Source organism: Bombus huntii, chromosome 8, assembly GCF_024542735.1.
Source record: "Bombus huntii isolate Logan2020A chromosome 8, iyBomHunt1.1, whole genome shotgun sequence".
In the NCBI taxonomy this organism is placed as follows: Eukaryota; Metazoa; Arthropoda; class Insecta; order Hymenoptera; family Apidae; genus Bombus; species Bombus huntii.
Window position 1 is genome coordinate 14,724,272 of NC_066245.1, and position 24,541 is coordinate 14,748,812.

At 37.5% G+C, this 24,541-nt stretch overlaps 1 protein-coding gene across 3 annotated transcripts in view; it reads right to left on the bottom strand.

Annotated features, from left to right (window-relative positions):
- LOC126868679 (thyroid receptor-interacting protein 11-like) overlaps positions 1-24,541 on the bottom strand; it is a 45,499-nt gene that overhangs the window by 17,332 nt on the left and 3,626 nt on the right. Inside the window, exon 3 of one of the 3 annotated variants that reach the window (XM_050624421.1) lies at positions 24,435-24,509. In XM_050624421.1, coding sequence (XP_050480378.1) covers positions 24,435-24,509 — 75 coding nt within the window. Of the gene's footprint in view, positions 1-12,041; positions 12,207-15,793; positions 16,031-24,434; positions 24,510-24,541 lie in introns of those variants that run through there. The other 2 variants (XM_050624423.1, XM_050624422.1) reach the window with 2 other exon arrangements.

Consider the following 24,541-nt stretch of genomic DNA (forward strand, 5'->3'; position numbering starts at 1 on the left):
GACTCGAATGATGCTATAGTTACCAAAAAACAATCGTGACTAACAACGACCAGATAACGTTTAATTGCAATCGATTAGATGTCTTCAACCGATGTTTCTATTTCGACGTTTTGGAATGGAAAACTCGCAGGAGGCGGTTGAACCGCTACGTTTAAACCACGCAGATGCTATACTCGATATTCTAACGCGAGCTATGTCAACACAGACTGTAATAAAACTTGCGTCATACCGTTTGTATGTGTTCACGTGCTTTGTTTTAATTGCAGGGAACTTCATCGCGCAGTTCTTTGCACGAGGCGTAAAATTCTATTCGATAGCGAACGATCAAACGTCAAGACAAGAATCGACACTTATGAGAATTGTGGTGAGCTAGAAACTTACTATGTTTTCTCTTGGTAATGAAGCATCTTCATTGTCATATATCGACTTAAACAACGTTCAGCAAGTTAAACGAAACTTAAATGAGATGTTATTCAATTGTCAAGCATATTGTCAAGTTCTTATAATTAAATTGCAAATAAAACCATTTGTCGTCATAAAGAATCATTCTACATGTTATAACAAGAAAAAGTAAACGAAATAAAAAAATTAAGAATATGTAGCCACGTTTATTCATTCGAGAAAACTCATGAAGCAAAATATCAGGATATGGTTAAGAAAAAGTGTCAGGATGTGATCGTAGGCTTAAAAATCAGAGTCTTTTAGCTACAATACTACAGCCACATTTTGCCGAAGTTCTAATAATTCTCGAAATTTTTATGAATTAAAGACGCAAAATTCAAGGTGGTATGTATCGAAGAACAAAAAGTTTACTTTTAATTACTAATGGTTTTAATAATACCTATCATTTATAATCAGATATAATTATTAACTGCGTCTCTCGTGCGAGGATCAAATAATCAACGCATTTTGTAACATGGATGCAATTATGTAAAATATGTACAAGCTACGCGTAACTGTGTGGCACGGCGCAACGATTGCCCGTTTACATACACGTTTCGTTTCATCTCACGTAAATCAATACCAACTCTGGAACACGAGGATTTCGTTAATTGTATACTTCGTTCTTCTATCCCGCTTTTCCTTTCAGCCTATCCAGCAAATGATCCGTTTTGCTTCCGATTTATACTAGCTCTCCTACGTCACGAAATATTCGTCATCGGATTTATCAATAAAAATTACGAACTGTCAAGGAACACAATTCGATTTTGCGGATTGTTCTCGAATTGTTACATCGTTTAGTAATTCAAAATAGGTACTCCCATCAATTTATTCAATGCATCCTTTCCACTTCTCATGTTTTTCGATTGTTCCATTTGAAATGATAAATTGAATCGCTGTATAAAAGTTAATTGGCGAAAATATGGTAGGTGTTGTTTGAATCAAAATTCTCTATCTTTTTACGAGTTTCATATTTGTATCGAATAATTTCGATTGCAAAATAAATTAAACACGATATTGTAAACATGGCAGTTGCTGTATCGAAATATTTAGCCGTTCATATTAAAATTTTCACACTTCACTCGCGTAATATTTTTTCGAAATGCTTACACGTTAGTATCTGCTAGTTATAAACGAAACCAATTGAAAATTAAATTGTGCAATCAATTAATACCGAATGATTATTTCTTACCTCGCGTGATTGGAGTAAAATGCAGGTCGGGGTTAGAAATGGCATTCATTGATTGCTATTGGAGAGGCAATTATCTCTCGCGCAGGATTCGAGTTAGATGAACGTTAATATCAATTCGATTATTTTAGTCGAAAATGGGTTAGTTGAAAATTATAGGCTCCGTGCAATGAACAACTTGTCGATATAATTACGTTTCACTGATTCTAAAATTCTAAAAATTTATATAATTTGGTAAGATATTTTCGAAGCGACATTTCCACAAATAAATATAAAACGATACAATTCCAAATACATAGTAAAAACAGTACAGTAAACAAAATTGATAACAATTATCACAATAACAATAAAAAAACAAAATAACAATAAAAAGGAAATAATAAACTCGAGTGTTCCAAGATTGGTATGAAGTTATGAGCAATTTCACTATCAGAATTGAGACCCGGAAATCAACGTCAGACAGCGAGACACCTCATGGTTGGCAATTATATCGAACAAAAACAAGGGAAAATGGAAAAGAAAGGGAATTACCATCAGAACAGCCGGACAAGCAACGCAAGGAGGTCACGATAAGAAGTGCGTAACCAAAGGTTCCCCCGTTCCCTCCACCTAGATATGTCAGTCCAGTGGACTGAGTCCAGGTATCAGGAATAATGAACGTTCGAGTATTCAGCCACTGGGAGCATTGTTCGCGCTGCAAATATTAACCACAGTCTCGAGTGCAGCTCGCGACATTTCTATCTACCGGTGGTCTTACGCGTAAATTTACAGTAAAAACAACGTTTTCTTCTACAAAAGCGTATGCCTATACACGGGTTGGGTTGAATTCGAACGATCGCGAATCCAGTAAATGGAATTGAATACTTTGTAACTCGGTTCATTAATCGTTATTCATCTAGACGATTAATTTTCACTTTTCGACAACATCAAATGATCTTCTGAATGAAACGGCTAAAAGAAAGCAGATTGATAGCCAAAACTTCTCGGATTATCTCCAAAGTTGCAAATCGGGAATACGCGGATAGGTGCTTAAAATTCCAAATAACTTTTCCAATTTCGGGGAAACGTAAAAATAAAAGGAATGGAAAGTTTAGGTATATATTATATTATTTACGAAGTTATTATTATAATTGTTAAAGAATGCAGGCTAATGTAAAATTGCCGATGCAGAATAATGTTTAGTGATTCGAACAGGGGCAACATAGCACGAGGATTAATACAAGAATTGCCAGCAGACTCGATAAAAAGCGTGAAATCGCTGAAATTGAAAGGACTAGCGTAAAGCAGATTACAAAATGAAGAGAATTTATACGGCACACAATGCGGGTTGTTACTTTCCTGTTACTCGAAAAACTATTCATACTTAGTGTGCATGCCGAACGAATTAGCACAATGAACGTGCGCCAGCCTGGAACGTAAAAGCGAAAAAATAATTTACAGGAAGAATATTTATCGTAGAACGATACTTCAGCTAGTCAGTAGTCGGTAACTAATTGCTCTTTAAATGCAATGCACCGATACATTTTATTATGAATATTATCTTCGACTAATGTTCGTTCAAAATACCATAAAATTTGCTGCTCGTTGCTGTGCATGTAGGTTAATTGTATTGTGTAACGAGGGATGGAAAAACACACGTCGATAACGCGATATAATTTACGAAACTGAAAGGTAATAGCGGGGAGACGTATTGTACCAACCGAAACAATGGATAGCGCAAACACCTGCATCACTGAAACGGCTCTGCTTTAGACGATCGATCATGTTGCATTAAGCTCTTTAATTAAAATGCTGTCCGGGCATGTGTACGCGCACAATGTGACTAGGAAGAATTCTGCTACCACATTTACCTCCTATCAACAGTGCAAAAAGTATTAAGTCTAAAATCTCCACTTTTATAAAATCGGCAGCGATCGAATTTTACCAGTGTCGGTTAGTAACTTTAAAAAACTAGAAAAGAATTGTACAATTTTTACAGTGGTGAAGCAACACTACCTTCGAATTTCTTAATACCATAAAATGTTATAAGCGTTGCTTTATCACGTGTACACGCAAGGAACCAAGAATACAACCGAAAGAAGTATTGCTAGAATATGTATATCATTTATGACGAAAAATCCTCGGCAGTTCACAAATAAAGAGGACGCCGTGGTACGACCGTTATCGAATTATCAAGCCTTGTTACGGTATGAAACAGACATAGCGCCTGGCATAATTACATACGTTTGTGTCGTTAGTGTTTCAGTTTAACATGTACTGCCCTAATCTCCAATACTCGACGTAGTTCGATGGTGATCATCATACAGACTGTATGTTTCTGTAGCGGCACTCGACAGTAAACTTTCCAACGGTTTCTGTCCCGTGGCTCGCTACACAAAGACCCAACTCTTCGGACAAGATGATTGCTAGATGTCGATACATTCTTACAGAATATTCTCAGCTAGCCTAAGGACCCGCCAAAAATCTTAGGATTTATTTAGCTAAAGTCCTGCAAAGGAACAAATAGCCTTTGTCTTAACAGTTCCTCAGTCTATCACCTACTAGGGGAAAACACGGGAAATCTACTTTTTCTCGTGTACGATGTTTCCCGCTAGCAACTTTCTCTCACGGGCAGTTAGCATCCTTTTCCAACGACTAACACAAAATTCGCCAATTAACAACGACGTTCATTTCCCTCACTTTCCGAACCAAGGTTTTCCTCAACGAATCCGATGATCTCGCATCCTTAGACACACCCCACCATAGTTTTCCTTTGCAGCATCATCGTGAGGGAAAGTCAGTCGCTAAACAGTCGTTACAGTCGCAACGGTCCGAGTCAATCATCAATCCAAGTTTTCGACATATCGAGCAATCATCGTCCGAACTTATTTCGCGCAACAAAACGCATCGACCAGTAGTTGAATTTGTAACCGCGAGTTCTACCCATCGGTGTACACATGCAATATATGGTTAATAAATATTTATTGTTAAACATATTCGAGGGTTTCTTCAGTACCTATCACGACCTAATCACCTCACTTCTATAGGGTGTCTGAATTTTAATTAGATGTAGGAAATACGGATGAAATAGATTTAAAGAAATTACTTTGAGAATTCTGTATTTTCTTTACTATTGAACGATGAATAGCCTTTAGTCTTACGTATCGAAGGCTAAGTACCTTGACATACATAGTCAAAGGCCGATACTAATATTCAATTCTATTAGTACCATTAATATCGCTACTTAAATTTATTAACAACACTAATATTCTTAACTAATCATGCAAACAGATACTTAAGTAAAAACCAGTTGAATGTTTTCGGTCCTATTATGATAAATGTACCGTTTCAAGAATCAGAGATTTAGTAATATTGTTTTCCAATTCTACATAAAAATGGATATTTCGTTACAGTCTGTAAAAAAGCCTGTACTCATAAAAAAGCAAAATTGGACACAGTGTACAAGGCAGAGCGGTCACGAGCGTCATAATGGCGGTTTAAGGGTCAGTGAATAATTATAATAAATGTTGGTCACAAAGTTACGTCATCTTTGTAATGTTCTATCGTCTCCGATAAATCGAGTCATAAAAAGGAATCTTTACGCTCTCTTCATTTCTGAATCCTTTCGCTGCACCAACACGAACTTCTTAAACACGTATTTCAAAACGATTGCTTCGTTCTTTTCATCTCCCTGTCGCGTGGGCTTCGTGATTATACATCGTTGTGTTCGATTTTATATTCGATCAAATACTTCCGACTTTCGAAACGTTGCATCTACCTGCAAAATATTATTATTAAGCGCAGGCAAAAGCTTCTTTGAAGTTAGTTTACGCGTTTCGGCGTAAAATAAAACACTCGTTGAGAGTCAACATCATCAGTCAAAAAACAGTTTCAAGCTTAACCAATACAAAATGAACTTCATAGAACATTCTCAAAATTCTTTATTTTCGTAGAAAATCGATCACCGATTGAAATCCTGGAAAAGAAACGAATTACCGTCAAATGCCGTCGATGGTATGAATTCTACTTGTGTTGCCATAAATTATCACAGTTTTCGAGATTCTTTATCAGACCCAACGCTCACTTTTATCGTGACATTAGCAAATTTGGCTCTTAAATTTCGCGAACGGTTGCGGGAATGTTCCCCATTGAGGACACACGATCACGAAATAGAGGATCAGAGTTAGGAGACGAGCGGCGATTAGTCAGCAAAGCGACAAGTGTGTTTGCGACGAGACTCGTCGTTCCCATCGCTGCGTTTTTTTCCTGTTCTTCGTTTTCTACTGCCTCCTCGGCTCTTTCCGAGTAAGTCCACCGGTGTCTTCGTTCCCTTCTCGCGATATTGCCGAGCAGGATGGAAAAGGTACACCGTGTCTCGCGTTAGATACTGAGAAGTTAGCATTCAGCGCGTTCCAGTCGAAGATAAGGGAATTGGGTTCACAGTCAGCCGCAACATCGCAGACCACTTTTTAATTAATGCGTTGCCTACGCTCCGCGTGCGATTCAAAATATTGAAAAAACGGGAACGAATTTGGAAGACGCGCTTGTAGCTGACATTTTATGTCAGTTTATTACAGTTTAACTCTCGAACAAAGATTCCTTTTTTCAATCTTTTTCGCTCGCAAGTTCTTGAAACTCCTAACGATGTCTGTGTCACCAACAACGAAACAATTCATTGTATTATCCTCTACAGTCCTGCATTTATCTTCAAATATTTCAACACTCCCTTCCGTTTCGTCGAATACGTATCTGGTTCGAGCGTTTGCAAACAGAATGTAGCCGACGCGGCGTGACGCATCGAGAAATGGAAAGAGAGAAGAAAAAAGGCACGATGCTGTTTCAGAAAGTGTATTACTCATTCGACACGTGCCATTGTGTTCCACGTCACGTAATGCGAACGGAAAAATCTCATATGTCGCGCGATTTCGCGTAACCGAAATAAAGTCAACGCAAGCTGGAAGTTCGTCGAGTTCTCGAGTTCACCTATGCGAGTCGTCGAGATTCACCGGAAAGCAGGTTTCTTCCTCTCCTTCCTGGGAAGCGAGTGTCTCTCCCCGTTTTGTAATTCTTGAGCAAATAATAGCACCGAAAATACACACTGGCATGTGTGAAAGACCTTAGAGAAACTCGGCATCCAGTTCATGGAATTTGTAAAACCTTAAACAATGAACGGGACGCGTTGGAAATTCACACCGGCGGGGCGCGGCGTTCGGTCGGACTCGATAAGAGGTAACGGACGGCTTTTGGTGAAAAAGAGGGCAACCTGGCTGGTACTTGAAACGTGTTAGCGCTTATTCACTCCATCAAGCTGATAAAACATTGACTGTTCGAAAAAGAACCCGATACGTTCCAAATACTTTAACGACGTATGATGTGTAACGTGGCGTTCATGTGTACTATTAATGTGAATTTCATCAATTTTATCGTCGACGTACGATAAAAAGGATTCCTACGAATCGTCCGATTCGATTTGCTTTCTATTCGATTCTCTTTCGATACAGCTATTACGCCTTTCAGTTATCCTTGGCAGCATTTCCATAGTAGTAGCGTTTCTTCTAAAAATATAAATAGGTCTCGTGTGAATATTAATCTCCTTGTTCTAAAAGGAAATTGATCTACTTTATTCCTATGTACAAGTTACGTCTTTAAAGTTACAGGATAAGACTTAACTTTTCACGTAAAAAGTTCATTTGAATGCATATCGTTGATGCATATAGTCATATCATGACAGACAAATGTTTTATCGACTGTTCATGATCTTTGGTACACCTCACCGTTCCAGAAAAAGAAACTTTCCGCAGTCTCCCTATAAACGGGAGAGTAAATGGTACAAGGTGATATTAGGAAAAGTGTGCTAATATCAGTGTTAATGACAGTGATAGTTAGAATCACTAATAAATTACACTATGTTGTTGTATACTATGTTTTCTTAGTTATTTCTTGATCAGTCTTACGTTATGTACATCCTGCGTTAGTAATGTAAATGGCAGTGTTTCATAAAATGATCGTTCACTGTTACGTATCAGTCGACGTTTCTTGGTGATATACATATGTATGTAGGTCTACGTGACTTTTTAATGGCTTATTAAATACTTCCAATCTTATGTCACAACTCGAAAAACATGAAACTTGTAGTAGTTCTTAGCGAACATTTGATAAAATTTTCCTAAAAGCATTGGTGCAGCTTTTGGAAGATTTCGTGAAATACTTACAAGAGAGAACGATTTTTCCGAGTTCCCTTTGACAGCTTTCCTTCCTTCGTAACTAGATTATCATGTCGCAAAGTTTTCTAACCGCAATTAGGAAATTTTACAAACTTTTAAGCATTTGCGTCGGCAAACACAAATCCCTCTGAGTTCGTGGACGCAAACTATCATTCGCGGTGTTAACGAAGAAATGTCAGGTCAGGACATTATTTTCTGTTAATAACGGCAACTGCATGAGTCGTAAATAACAGTTAATAAATTTTTTGCATGTATATTTATTTGTGATCCGCGATATATCGCTATCTAAACTATTCGACAATAAAAATTCGGTCCCAAGCGATAATCGTTATCTAGGAAACCTTTAGATATATTCAGGAATGGGCCTTGAGGAGCATTATTTATTCATCAAGGCAAGAGTGCATGAAATAGTGGAGTAGTAGTGATAATAGTAAACGATGAAAAGTGTTGGTATTATGCAAAAAAATGAAAAAAAGAGAAGAAGAGGAATGAAAGAACGAATTGACATATTTAAAGACGTCAGACGTTCGTGTTCTTTGAACAGTTCAAACACGTTTCATTGCTAGAAACCATCCATACCTATGAATGTTTTATTCCTCTCGTTTAAAATAGAAGAAACTATGTTTATTCTTTATTATTCACGATATAGGAAAGCGAGACTTTAGCTAACGTAACGAAATCAAAATTTGCTATTATTTCCATCGTTTATCAAGGATTTGAAGTTTGCAATTTTCAGCGTCTACCGTAGGTTTCGGAGTGCTTCCAATGTGTAATAATTACGTTAAACGAACTTTTTAATTTTTAGAGATTTTAGAGGAATTTTCTAATTTCGAAGAAGACTTTCCTAGAATTTGTTCTTATATATCCTTTTTGAATTACGAAATGCTTTCATAAAAATGAAACATAATTATGATAGAAGATGATCAAAGGGTTAAAGCAGAACTCAATCATAAAACTTTACTCGTGCAAACACGAATAAGCAGGACAGATTCTTTATAACACATTGCGAAATAAAATTAGCGTATTACGTGCCGAATCGGGACAAGATATTGCAGCTGACACTTTGGAAAGAAACAATGCGTTTGATCCGACTCCAAAGCAAATCTGATTACATTTTAACCAATTGCTAATCGTGGTTAATTGCATGTCAACACAGTAACATAATAATGAATTACTGCCTTCCTGTGCAAATGTGTAGCGACAAATTTGCCGGGACAACTTTGCCAACTTACCCGCAACTCAATCTCGGTGTCCCCCTACGCGATGCTGGTAATTCGCGACACTTCAAAGCCCGTACTTGTTATAGTTTAAAATGATTGTCAAAGTTGTATCGGTCGCACGAGATTGATTCAACGAACGGCGAACTGTGACCAGCGTTATTAATGTTACTGATATTTACGATTGTTGTGTATAATCGGTTTGCAACGAGCCAGTTAGTACAAAGTGGCATGAAAACTATTATTTACAGCCACTTACTCGTTTCAACAAAACGATGGAAAATTATCAATTAATATGATACACACGTTAAACTGGTTGCTATACATTTTTTTCTCAAATCGTAATTTTATAACTAAAAATGATCGAATCAAAAGTCTTGTTTTGCAAAAGTCTTGTTTCCAGAGTACATTTTCGTCTACGATAGTGTAATTTTGATAAATTGCTTTTTCATTAATCGAAAGCGTATTTTGTAGTTCTCTTTAAATATTATTTAATGGCCTAAAATATACCAGGTAATTCTATCATAGTTTAGAGTAGCGTTTCGCAGAGGATGTCGGATAAAAATCAAATACACGAGTTTACTGTTTTCTAGTATCAATTATACACGATCACCTATCGATCTTTGGTCATCCATGAGCAGATCAGGCCGCGCATTACACGTGGCGTCGCGTCGAGTTTAAAAATGCGAGCGTACGCGAGCACAGAGATCGGGAGAAGCCACATTTGCGGTTCGTGGTACGTGGGTAATCTCATTCTCTGTTCCGCTACCGTGAAATTGTAACGTCCCCCCCGGGCTGGCTCGATTTAACTCGCGATCGCTCCGACTCCGACTGCGATGTTTCTTCGTGCCACTATCGACATCGGTCCGTTTCTCGTGAAAACGAAAGTTTTTAGTGTAGTCAAGCCGATTGAATGACTCGATTCGACTTGATTCAAATCGGTTCCACAGAGGATCGTTGCGCGGACAGCTTTAAACGCGCCCGGGAAATCTCAAATAATTGCCGTGACGTCTCGTTGCTCCACCGTGCTGCGATCCTTCACAATTTCCAGTGAACTCCATTTTCCATCGGTCTATCCAATTAATCAGCTGTTAATAGACGATCGACTGTAATTTCTTATACCCCAGGATCAGTGAAACGCGTTGCTCCATCGACGCACCGCACCGTCTTAGGAAAATTTGGTTGAAATGGATTATTGTTAATAACGTTGGCGTTGTTAACGTTGGACGATAACAAAGAACAAAGCCAATTATAGCGATAAATGTCGAGTGTAAGGTTCTTCGAAAGAGTCGAGACTTTCTTTGTTATTTCTATTTGAAGTAGACATATGCGTTGCTCGATAAAAGAACGTTTCATGTAATAAAATGTTTAATGTTTTGGAGCTAGATTTTATAAACTACAGAAAGGATGTAGTAGTAGAGAAAAAGAAACGAAAGATTTGTTTGGTATTTTACGAGTTTCATGGATTGTCATGATCTTTTTACATATAAAGGGTACAGATATCGTAATAAAATTCCTTGACAATGAGTTGTATAATAATCATAGTTCCTGTTGATTTCTACAAACAAAAAATTACAGCCAGAAAAGATGAACTACATTTATCATCGAATTTACCTTTTAATTATTTGCCTTTCCCCGCATATTACATTACTTCCCCCGAATTCAACAACGACTTTGATTCCAGCCCGAGATTACATGTACATAATGGCGCATTAGCGCTATCTTCAGTTATAAAAACAGTTGAAAAATCATTTCTTCTGGCACTTCTCATTTAGCTGGTTGACGTCGAGGTTCATGCGTGACGAAACAGTTGTCAGTGACTCGAAACAAATAACGCCGTAAATTTTGCTAGTCTACCTTTTTTCTTCTTCTAGGTTTTCTCTTCTTCTTTTTTTTTTTTTTTATATTTCTTCCTTTCCTTTCGTTAAGTGAAAATATGTCGGTGTTAATTTACTCGAGTTTACAGCATTCCGCGCGTCGTGTGTTTCAATTCACGCCTAAGTTTCTCCCCTACGCTCTGGGCTCTGGTGTTCGACGAGCATCGAAGAATACGTTTCGCCTGTGTGTTCGTGTACGTTTCCCCTCCTTCTGGATGTGCCACATATGTCCCGGTGAAAATTTTTACCCGGATATACTTAACGAATTTATTTGTCTTAACAATTTCCTCCCGCCGGAATGCACGATCTAACGTGTTTTCTAAAAGCTCGCCGCGCTCTACTTCGTTCTGAATGAAACTGTTATTTGAACATTCTCCCGTGCAGATTAGTCGGCCGAAGATGATGATTTTCCTTGGATCAATGACTCGACACGAAGGATTTGGAAAGTTAGAAACTTCCGTGCAGTGTGCACAGTCGTATTGTTGCAAATTAAATTGAAATTGAAATTAAAATTAAAGACATTGGTATTGAGCTTCTTTCTTTTCCTTTCATTAACTTAGAGAATACATTTTGGAAGTTTAAATCTGGAGCCAAATTTCTGAAGCAAGTATGTACATTGTATATACCTTTCACCATATATTACAAGCTAGCCGGATCCTTCTCTAGAATATCTCTAAAGATGCCTGCAACTAATCGGTAGAAGTCAAACACCTCGCGAATGTTCATAAGCAATATGATAGATTGTTGAATATCTGTTCGAGAAATTATGCAAACTGGTTTGCATTTATTAGGATGGAAGGCCAAGATTTAATTTCAAAGATTCGCGGTAGATTCCTGTGTATATTTCTTTCTGTTGCTTCAGTGTGAAAATATTTAACACATCGGAAGAATGTACAATTTTTCAAATGTAACGCCGATGCGCGTGTTGATGTTGGTAATATTCTAATATTTTTATCGTTTTTCGTATGATCGAACATCTTACTTATAAAAATCTTCGACAACGGCTCAAAACAATTTGACGCGATAGAAATTTCTCGACTGTTCCTCAAACTGTCGCGTTTCCTCTTTTTCATTATCGTCTGAACTTTGGACACGACTGTCAACGGTTACTTACGTAAAGTCGAAACACGTCCCTGCATCGTGGTCTCTTGAATTAATGAACGGAAAATATCACACTGAATTTTCTGCGCACATCTATCGTTACTCCAAATCTGCGAATCTCGGATCGTCTTGTTACGTTGACGTGACTCTTGCAACTGCGGAGCACAGTACGCCAATCACGTGACGGTTTTATTGCGCAACTGGATCGGTGGACGGGGACCTTGATTGCTCTTGCACCTTCACGGATATTTTTGCTTTTCATTTTTTTCCAAGTAGTCGTTCGATACTTACTTTTTATTCGAAAACAATCGATATTCGCTGCTTGTTTCCGTTCGTTTCTTGATGGAAAATATTTCAAATAGTGAGTTTGACAGTGACGTGAAATTTGAATTTCTAAACGCCTTTATTAATCTTGTTTTATATTTTCGTTGTTACCTTCGATTCCTGTGCTTTTATAGCGCTACTGTAAATTTTCTATTTGGCTCTCTGTGAGATGACCGATACAATTTTCCGTTGAAAATCTACTAACACGGAAAATTCATTTACCTGGTTCTGTCGATAGCTTTTAGTTAACAAAATAAATTTATATAACGTTGCGTTTTTCCTATCGTTCGAACGTAACAAAAAAATGAATACTGTAATTCTGAAGACTCGTATTGCGCAACTCGATCGGTGAACGCAGGCCTTGGTGACGCTTGCATCTTTACCGGCATTTTTATTTTCATGGCACGCGGTTGTGAACAACTTTTCCTTTTCATTCAGGTGCGAGGTTCGTCTGGTTATTTAGAAAAATACTTGTTAACTTGAAAGATATTTCCAATCGACAAGATCCTTCGTGATAATATGCTATCTCGATTGCGTTCGTATAGAAATCGTATGAAATTTTAGCGACGTTTGAGGACTTTCTTAAGTAAACTTACAACTCAAATGAAAATAAAGAATGTACTTAGGAGAATAGTTAAAAGGCAAAAATTCGCTTAGTTTCAGTAACGAATTGATTTTTTAAGAATGTCTTATCACTTATGAATGTAACATGTTGGAAACGTGACATGCAAAAAATAGATAAGCAACAGACTAACACAGGTGCAACTGAACATTATAAAGGATTCTGAACTACTGTCTCTAAGGTTAAAGTACAAGGATCGACTTAATTAATTGCAAGTAATGTACGTACGTTCCATACAACTTACGTACTTCATAAATGACACATTTTGTTCGGTTCACTCGAAGTTTAAGACTATTCCAATTGCTTTTTTCTTTCTTGTTTTAATAGGGAAATGTTAAGCGAACATTTGAATATCGGTTTCGCTTACGTGAATATTATACAAGCGAGTATTAATTCTCCGTGCGTTTTGCATCGTGCGATAATGAAAACGTTATAAGTTCTATGCGATAAAAAAGCCAGCTGTATCGGCGCGATCGAAATAACGTCGCGTCTCTATAGAACTTTGATAAATTAGGCTGTACGTTAATCTATCAATTGTAAGATACGCAATCTTAGTCACGGTTTTAGAAGCGTAGCGACGTGATGGCACCGAGCAGAAAAAATACTATGTATATCATTCTCGTGCCACGTTCTGTTTTCCATGGTGTTAATTATCGTCAATCAAGAATCTATACATCTAGACGAGTTTCGAATCACTGAAATTTATTTTGTAAATTCATTTTAGGTCGACGAAATTTTTAATCTTCGCTATTAATCATCGTTAATGAAGGATGCGTATTTGTAAATGGATTTTAAACGACCACAATTCATTCGAAACGTCAACGATTAGAAAAAAAAAAAAGAGTACGTTAAAAACGAAAAACATCGCGGTATTGGTGCACATAATCACTATGGCACTCAAATAAGCTTGCACTGCAAATTTTATCACGCGATAGCCTACACACTGACTTTTACAACAAAGATGACGGTAACGAACGTGTATACGGCTAATCGTTCCGTTCGTTAAGTAATCATAGGTAAGTTCGTCCTTCGTCTATTATCTACCGATAGCGTGCTCGCGTTTCACCGTTCGCGTTTCATTTTTAGTCGTTCGAGGTAAAACTAAACCTAATATTTTTTTATTTAAAAGTTAAAAAGTTGATATTAGATAAAAAGTTCTTCAGAAAGATAATATTGACAGTTGAAAATACTGGTAGTAATTCTATTCTATAGGATGTATGTTAATATAACAGTTTATTTAAAGACTTGGTAATTACACGAAATATCTCGTGATTAAGGTGTTTGTATAAAAAAATTGACTTCTCTCGATGTATGGTTTTTGGAAGATGATAATTTAGGAGAACCGTTTGTTTCGTACAAGCTTAAACGAAGAAAATTGAAAACGATAATATTTAATTCAGTACTATATTTTTGCCACTCCGTTGTACTAATTCTTTTATACTTGCTTTCCCAAAATATCGCCTAAGTCATCATAGCCGTTCAGTCGATAACCCGTCCTAAAAACGAAACTATATGACCATCGATATCCTAACAATCGATCCACGTTCTCAAAATATGAACCAATGACGCAGTTGCGCGATTCAACGCCGGAAATCTCTGTGTTTACCGGGTGCAGCAGCGTTCGCGTTTCGAAACACGTTTGTGGAAAATCATTTCATAGGGTTATTTGTATAGCGAGTGTTAATCCTGTTCATAATGTTCGCAACGTTTCGAGCGGTTTGTTACGCCGTACTGAATATCATCGTCGACAAATAGGCCGCGAGTCGGTTGCAATAGCCATTTTAAGACACGGAGAAACGGTAAACTCTATGGAAAATATCACTATGTACGAACATGGTTTTCATTCGTGTAAGTAACATATCGGTTGCCTATCCTTTCGTCTGATTATCGAGAAGGATTCTTTGCGAGAGATCTTTTTGCTTCTAAACGTAAGTCGCAAAGAAAAATCATACAATTTAATTAAAAACTCGAAATGAGTCGTGAAAGACTTAGAACGAATTAGATGTCTCGATAAATAGTTTTAGAGGCAGAAAAGTTGGTAATTACCCGACGATTCTAATGGAGGATGTTTTCCAATCTAAAAGAGGCGAAGTTAAACTGTGCCCGGTTGGAAACTTGTTGCGCACCCTCTGCGCCATCCAGGTCTCTCGTGCAATTAATCTTTATTATGAGGTAATTCGATCGTGAAGAATGATTATTAACATATAGTACGTCTCGATTGGGTTTAAATATCGTTCGGGTGCAGGTATGAAGGAGCACCGCGTCATTACGATCGAGCATGAACGCTCCCTTTGAGACACAGTACGAGGAAACGTAATATACTGCAAGTTCGCAATGTCTCTGTGTCTCGTGTGTCTCTTGCATTCGTTTTACAGCTAGTTAAACGTATCGAGGAATCAACGATATGTAACATTGTAACGCGATTCTTATCGGGAATCGTGACAAATATTAGCAGCGGCTGCCCGATACGGTAATCCTGTCACGGTGTGTTTCGATTCGTTCTCTTAATCGGCTCCAGCTAAATATCACTTATCGGATACCTCTATTACGAGCGAGCGTGCACGTACACTCGATACAAACATACGTTTATGCTCTAAATCCACGCATAACTGACAAGTCCTCCATCAAATAGATACGTCACGATTTAAAACTTTTTCTATCCACTATCTTTCCAACCTGTTTTATTTAGAATTTCAATTCGAGTATATGTAGCATTTGAAACTAACAAAATCCATCGAAGCTGAAAGTTAATGGTAGCTATTGAATCCTACTTAACGTCTGTTTAAAAAGAATCAAATAAAGAAAACATATCCTCTTACTTGTATGAGTCGTGCTCATCTGCCAATGAGAATCACCAAACGTAGCCACCTCCTTACGTTTGCCTTCGAGTGAAACACCACAAGAATTCCCAGGGATGGAAGGTCAGGGGGGAAAAAGATGCGTAGATGCGTGGTTGCGGCACGGAGGAGTTCGCTCGCGGCCAAGGAAGAGCACGTTCGTCACGTGCTGGACAGCAACGCCACGTTTACGGTCCGATCGTCGAGAAGCGACTGTGCGTTCGCGACTACTCCACCTCCTACCACCTAGCAACCCTCCCCATGGAGAGGGCACACGCACCAAGAGGCCACGTTCTACTACTGACACACAAACGCTCGCGCCATAACCGCGAACGCAGATATCAAAGATACGTATGTACATACGGTGTTTTTACAGCTACATACATAGGTGTAGATTGTAGATCCGATGTGCGCGTGCGAGCATACACCCGAACCAAGTACAGTCGGGCCTGTGTAAACGAAAAGCGCATTACCTCCGAGAACAGAAACAGAAAGAAATGCAGGTAGAAAACGCACAGTTACACCGGCGCGGCGCGGCGGCCACGTGTGCCGCTGGCCAAACTTTGACGCTACGTAAGCTTATGTCCCGGTGACTCTACCTTTTACAAGACGAATGTGTCGAAGCAGACAGGGCACTGGACGAAAATGTAACTGTCATTTTGTGGTCAGTTGGTTTCTGGACCTGCTTTTAACAGCGCGGCTATGGACAATGCAATGTTTAGTTTGGTGATCTTGCAGGTGTCTGATGGGTCAACATAGACCATTTTTCCGAGAAATCTATATCGCTTTATCGACTCTATTTTAACAGTTTCCAGCCTAATATTAGCCATGAGTGGAAGACGTGGACAGAAGCAGTCTCGGACGCGAGCCCTAGAGTTCGTTAATCAACGATAACCTGAATAAAGAAAATACCAAAGTGATCGATCTATGAATAATCGTCATTTTAAAATTGTTATCATTTTGTCTAATACGATGCGTTGGTTGGTGCATCTGTACAACAATATATTAGGCTTGCACGTGCGTATGCCACGCTCGATGCAATTCCATTAGTTCGCTTTCCAATGACAAACGCAAGTGCATCCAAGCGATGGACGATCGTTGCACGCATACTGCGTGTCGTAGACACTGTCACGTTTGCACGCAAATGATCGTACACGAGTCTCTTTGTGTACCACGTTGACGATCCTTGGGCCTTGGAGACAAGACACGATATGCTACTTCCTAATGTTGCTCGGTTACCGCGTGCATCTCTTCCGTGTGAGAACATTCAAACTTTGAGTCAAAAGTTTACTTCAATATCTGTTTTCATATATTTTGGATCATCAAGAGAAAGTATGGCTGAGTACAAAGGTAGAATCGCGTTGGTTAAAGTTTTAGAGACTTCGGAATTACATGAAATTGCTAAATAGCTGAAATGGGAAGAAAAAGTAGAAAAATATCTAGCTTTATGGTATAAGTACTCGTGGAAAATGAATGCAAGCTTTAGCTCCAGAAGTAGAGGTCGAGGATAATGAACATGTTGAGAGCTAATTAAGTTACCTAGGTTTCTAGAAATTTTGTTTTTTCATTTCGATCGATGTTAAGTTTTTTGTCGGATAAATTTTTAGACAAAAGCTCCTTCGACTAATAAGTAAAAAATTAATAAGCGAGGGTTAATTTCAGCAAGATATTAATCCGCTTTAATCTGTTTTTGAGTAATATAAATATTTATAAACAAAATTCTAAAGTAATCAGAGCGAAGAAATTGCATAAAAATACGATGATACAAATCATACCTTGTGATAAATGTAGTCTGCATTATAAGGTACAAAACGTCCAGACGAGGATACAATCTTCCTAAACGAACAAATTGCACGAAGATGTCCTTCCACGAGATGAACTTCACAATGAATATACACTATTACCATTTTGAATGAAACTTCTGCATTCTATGTATTCACCATAAATCGTTACACTCACTAGAAAAAATGTATAACGTGGAAAGAGAAACCATACCGAATCTTGTACTACCTTCACTTTAGAAAACGCGTTGCAAACCAAACATTTAAATTTTCTACGGTTTATGATATGCCTATGAATATTGCCTCGATTTGTTAACATTATCCCTTTGCAATGAAAGAAGCGAAAGAAGTAACCAGTTGAAAGGTAAAAATCTTATAAACCGTACGTTGCTAAAAGTAACGGAATGTTTTCACGTCGCGAATCCGCACTTTCCAGAGCGTATAAAGATTCATTAAAAAAAAAGTTTTCTCTGTCGGGCAAAATGTGTCGTTCAGACGAAAGAATACCGCAGACGTAATCATGAATAATGTAATTAGGCCAGGCTACCACCTTTTCCGTTGGGATATGTTTGTGTACGAATGTATAACGTGTCACTGTTAACGACAGGACATTTTTATCGGCCCCCATGTGAACGGGGCTGCGGGCGCAGCTGAAGGAAACCAGAGTGGGAAAGGTACATTACCGGTGACATTATGATAATCGCGGGATTGCCCTCTTCAGCTTCTTCCCCCACTGGCATCACAGTCAGCGTCGTTTTTTGTGGGTACGAGCCCACCTACGAGGAATTTCCTTTTTCACCGAAAGAGTACTGCTTCGCCGACTGGAAGCTAACCTGGTACGTCATTCATGATACAACACGTTTGTCCACGTTTGTCATTAAAAAGCGTCGTAAGATTTTTTGATAACTTTGAGAACAGCGATTGATATCATCGTATTTGAAAATGAAGAAGAGGTTGGTGATAACAAAAGCTATATCTAATGAATAGATCGCTTTGAAGCTATTGAAATGTTAATTCCATATATAGATCCATATATGTTGTAAAATATGTTGGAATTTGGTTCCAAAAATGGTGGAAAACATTTTTACTTGAGCATAGTTATTAGTTTGTTAGACCTATCGTACAATTAGATTTCAGATGGATTTAGTTAACAATTTATTTTTCACTATCTCGATACAATTACAGCGAATGTGTCGTAACATACTTTATCAAATTTTCTTCGAATTTTATCGACATAATGCCGATAGTCGATATCCTCGCGAGCGAAGCAGTCTCTATTAAAGCGAATTTAATCCATTTTGTTTGATTCATTGAAATTTTCAATCGTGTACTACCGGCTATTCGAATAAAAGAATAAAGGAAGCGATACTGTTTCGTAAATAGTACTTTGTTCTCGAGTGAAATTTCATGGCAGTCGTATTATTAAAAGCTATCAACTAAAGTGGCGTTCAAAGAGATAGCGTGGGGCGGTGGTTCTAATATTAACGAATAAAAATAACATTTAAGGGTTTGTTCTACTGACCTTTTGGCGAAATTCTTAATTAGACGAACAGAGTAGCGATAGACACGTAAGCGAAGTGAAAGCTCGCTCGACCTACATTTATAGCCATTCCTGGAGGGTAGTCATAGACACTATCACCCCCGGAGACTAAGCACCCCCGTTATTCAGCCTATCATGCTCTGATGCGTTATCAACGAAAACGAACCATTAACGTTGGCACACGCTGGTTACATCGGATCGATGCGTTTCCTTTTTTTCGTCAAAAGATAAAACGTTTAACTCATTCGAATTAATTACGAGAAAAGCGAGATAGATCAAAGTTTTTCGATTCGCTTTTTCATGTTTCCAATCAGTTTTGTGCAAGGTTATTTAACTTCGTGTATCGAAGTTTAATATTTTTTCAGAATCAATTATTTTACGGTGTTTTAAATATCACAGGAATTTTCTCCCATCAAATCTACACGTTTTTTATCGAAACACTTAGGCAGCAAAACTAATCGTGCCTTTTCCAACGACTAATTCGATAACGCTTATTTCTATTTTATAAAGATGTTATAGAACGAGGTCGGTCATTTATCGAGCTACGTTTGAAAACACATAAGTGCTAAATGCAAGTTCAAATGGTATTATGGAACGGCAATTAACGTGCTCTTATTAAGTTAATATGTATTTAGCCAGTACGAACGCGACTACGATAAAGTGTCTCACAGTTAACAAATTAAGCTGATATTTGTATTAATAACTATCAACGCAGCATTATATTCATTTTCGAGAGGCCGTATCTGCGCGTAACATGTTTCACCTGCACATACTTATACGGATACAGGGTCACGTTTTTAATTCCTTCGGCATACATAAAAAACGGGCACAATTCGTATCATACTATAAATAAACTTAGTATTAAGTAATTTACGATGCATTAACCGCGACGATTAAAAATGATGCGTCGACCATTTATGTGTCGCGAACCATTGCCGGCAAGGAATGACTCATTGCGACGAATTTTATCTTGCTTAATCGCAAGTTCTTACGCGGTCGCTCTGATGGAAACAGTACGATGCTTCAGCATCTGATTAGTTATTAAAAGTCGAAGTGGCGGAGGTCACCGGCTACATCCGGTGCTCGTGAGTGGCACAATGTCTTGTGATCGGTCGCGTTGAAGCCACACGTGCCCGACCCCATCGCGATCATGTAGAACGACTAATTTTAATTCGAATAACCGCTAGGCACGAATTTGAAATGGTACGACAATAAGAAAAATGCCGAACAGAATGAAACATTTCTTTTTGAACGGTGCTCACAACGATGACGAGGATGAACAGAGAGAGGTTTAAGACCAATCCTTTGTTGGTCCAAGATATGAAATAAAGTGCGAGGCTATGGTTATCGAGCTTATCTCGCATTCCTAGCGAACGTTCTTGCCGTGGTACTGAAACAGTGCAATATCGAAGTGGCTTTTTCAGCCATCTCCTTCTACGATATTTTTCACTCTTTATATCTTGATACTGCCAACTTCGATAAACACTCAATAATTTTTTTATCCTTCTTTCATTTTCCATTTTGTTTTCTATCATTTTTAATGGTATCAGTTATTAGCGAGAAAGAAGATTAGATCGTCTCATGTTTAATTTTGAAATTGCTTTCTTGATTGGCGAAGTTACGTAACTGTTTTAGTACGGAATAATTTGTCCTCTCGGATAATCCGAACAATGTATCTTTCTAGTTAATACGAATTTAATAAACTACCTATTCTGACAATTAATTAAACTTAAAGAGTCACTCGTTCAATTTGTTTTTTCCTAAAATGTATATGCACGTCTTAACGCGTAATTATTTCGTTTCCTTGAACAAGAGTAAATATTTCTTCCAATAAAACGATGTAGCACGCTTAAGATAAAAATTAGATACATGTATTTTTTACCTTTATACTATGTATTTTCGTACATTTGTATAAAACATTCAAGTTATATATAATTTTACGAGCTACTGGTTATAAGAAAATAATCTAGCATAAAAAGTGGTTTAGCCAATTAAACATAGGAACGGAATATCTATTATGCTAAGAAACTGTAATTGAGAACTGCAGTTTTTGCGATAGCAGACGTGAGATTGTTTTTTTCAAACAATTTTACGACATCAAAGAGCAGTTAAACGGACTAAGTCATCCCCACATTACGTTAATAAAAACATACAAATCGACCATTAGTTGAAAATGCGGAAATTCTGGGTCTCGATAGTCTTTTTAAATATTTATATGCTATATAATTTAGCCATATATTAAACAATGTCAAATTGCTTCTTAATTGCATCAGATTCACGGAAAATACCCTACTGACTCATTAAGCCATTTATTTGCAACTCTCTGTCAATCAATTTGCATAGTTGAATATAGTCTTTTAACACTGCGTTTATGAAAAGGAATTGCAAAGATTCGTTCGATATTTCTTTATCGTTATTTTTTTAAAGAAATATTTAATCCTTAATAGCTTAAACAATGGGAGTAATACTTTCGGTACCAACAGAGTTTCCCTTGAACAAAGAAATAAAAACGCTAGCTTTCGTAAATCCTTCCACGTTCGTGTACCAAACTATAATCTTCTCGCTTTTCAATCGTTCGAATTACTATAGCGAAAATGGCACACGGAAAAAATAATCTCGAATTGGGCGGGAAACGGCAGCAAATGGGTGCTGCTCTTCATTCAGGTTGCACAACGACGCGTTACATTCGCGTCTAAACGCTTGCGTCACTTTCGAAACTTAATAACGCACCGTGGCAAGCAATTTAATGACACTCGATCGCGGATTATTATTGCGATGACCTAACAATGAGTTATCGTCTTTCGAATGTTAACAGGGTAAAAGTTACGAGTCGAAGCAGGGTACGTGCTTCGTCGATCGTGCAACTGATTCTTTACGATACGTTCATTGTCGTACGGATGGTTTCCATTTTCATGTTTCTCCCTTTTTCATTTCCATTTTGTCGAGGCGTGTAACACTCGAGAGAGACGCGTTTGTACTTACACGGTCGTTTCTGCATACATGGTTGTCGGTGGGTTCAGGGAACTCGGGTTGCTCGTGAGCTCAGAATGAAATGGTACGCGCCCAACAGCTGCGTGAAAACCACGTGAAATTGCTTTACCTATTGCGACGCAATTTTTGTTGTTACGTTGGTTATGGTAAAAGAACGTCGCACCAGGAAGCTAATGAATATTATTCAGGAATACATTTGTAAACGGAACTCGCGTACTGCCTGCTATTCCATTGATAGATGGAACGCTGAATAATTTTCAAACGCGTGAAATGCTTCTTTCAATGTTTTATGCTTGTTTTACCAGACAGCGAATTAAGAAAGTTTGTTGTAACTACGGTAATGCTATTAAGTGCCACTGATTTAATATTAATTGTATATGTAGGATAAGTCAACGTAATTGTTAAAAATTGTCCAATGATTGTATTCTTCCCTATTTAAGAATGTAAATATAATAGGAAAAACAAAATATTAGAATCAGAAATTTTTCGTTTATTTATTAGTCTTTTAACTATCTACATATTAGATTGTAATGAAAATTTGCTACAATATACGTATGCGTTCTTTGAAACACGAAGTCAGTGTTATTCTTATACATCTATCGCATCAGACTGTACAAAGTACATATTTAAATATGTATCATTATTTATACGTATATTTCTTTCATGTTACATACAACGAAAGCTGTCTCGGTTTGTATACCAAGAACGCTTTTAGTTCCAAGAATACCGCAGCAGAAGAGTTAACGTTAGAAACGTCACTTGCATCAGAATGATACATTGCTGAATTAGCGACAATTAGGGATAATTATTTTCATTACACACAACTATTTGATCTGAATTAAACACGTATATTTTCTTCTCCATAAAATATGTGTATAGCAGATTTCTCCAAAAACTTGGATATTTCTAACGTTAACATTTTCGCCGCGTAATTAATTACGTATTGACTTCAGCTACTCTTAACAAGTATCAAGTTCAAAAAAAAGGCTGTTTAACATTTTGCGCTTTTTTACGTTATTATCATATACATATTTCATTATTGATTTTTACGACGAAGGAGAATAGAGCCAAATTCCCTAACGACCAGAGATAAGCGTACAAGTTGAGTCATTAATTTAGACGTTAATGCAGTTTGCAATTATCTGGAAGTAGCTTTTATAAATACTAATTAAAGATGAAGGCTATTTCAGAAAATGGATAACTTATTTCAAATAAATCGCATTAGAATCCCGTAAAAGTGGCACAAAAGTAAAAGAAAAAAAAAAGTAGTACGAGATACAAGAATATATATTTCAGAGTGCGAAGAGAATTTGTAAGCCAATACAAGTATGTACATACTTAGCGAAGTTTTAAGCGTCGTGTATTACCGACGACGCGTGTGGAAGCGTTGAGTGGAGTAGAAGAGCGCGAGGCGTACAAATGAAATGCGAAGAAGAAACAGTGTTTAGCAGTTTTGTATCTGCCTCATCAGCTGCTACTCAGCATTACACAGCGTGCACGGCAACAGCAACGGCAGTGACAACGGCATTGGCAACGGTAACAGCAACGAAAGCGAACCGATCGAGACCGATTAATTACAACGAATGAAAGTTCGTGGAAATGTACGTTCAACTGTACTAATTAATAACGATATTTTGAAAGTATTACTTTTCCTCTCGTCGAACTGGTACTATATTAAATGCAATAAATTGGCGTTGAATATCGGACCATATAATAATACTTATATTATGCATGAATCAAACGAATTGATTAAAGATCCTCTATTAATGTTTTGGATATTTTGGCAGTTGGAAGTTGGAATACTACGGAATACATATACGTGATAATTGATAGATACTTGTAAAGTCCGAATGTGCCGTAATTTTTTCAGCAAACGTTACGTTTCATATCGGTAAATTTATATAGGCCTCGCTATTCATAATGAACATAATTGCAGAATTCCTGGCAATTATTAGGTTTCAATGAAATAAATGTGGAAAAATCGAAATATATCGATGAAACTGATTTTTCTGGTAACTTATACGAACACAATTACCTATGGATACTGGATACTTAATTAACGTTATTGCTTAGCGTTCAACCTTATTATATTCTACTTTTTAAACTAAACTAACAACGTGTTATTACTGAGCCATGAATGCATATAAGATCCTGCAAAGAAGATTGTCCTAGCGTTGAATATGCAAGTTTGTATAAAAGAAGACAATATTATTCGAAGTTTTCCGTTAAAACGTGTCCACATTCCTAGTGGAGTTTCTCGTATAACCTTGTACAACAGTATTAGTAAGAAATTAAGATTTTTGAAACTCACCGAATCCTTTGGTTTTGCGTTTAATTCGACGACAGCCTTCTGGAGTTCACAGTTCTGCCGTCGTAGTAGCGAAATCTATGCAAAATGAGATAAGTAGTCTTTAGTAG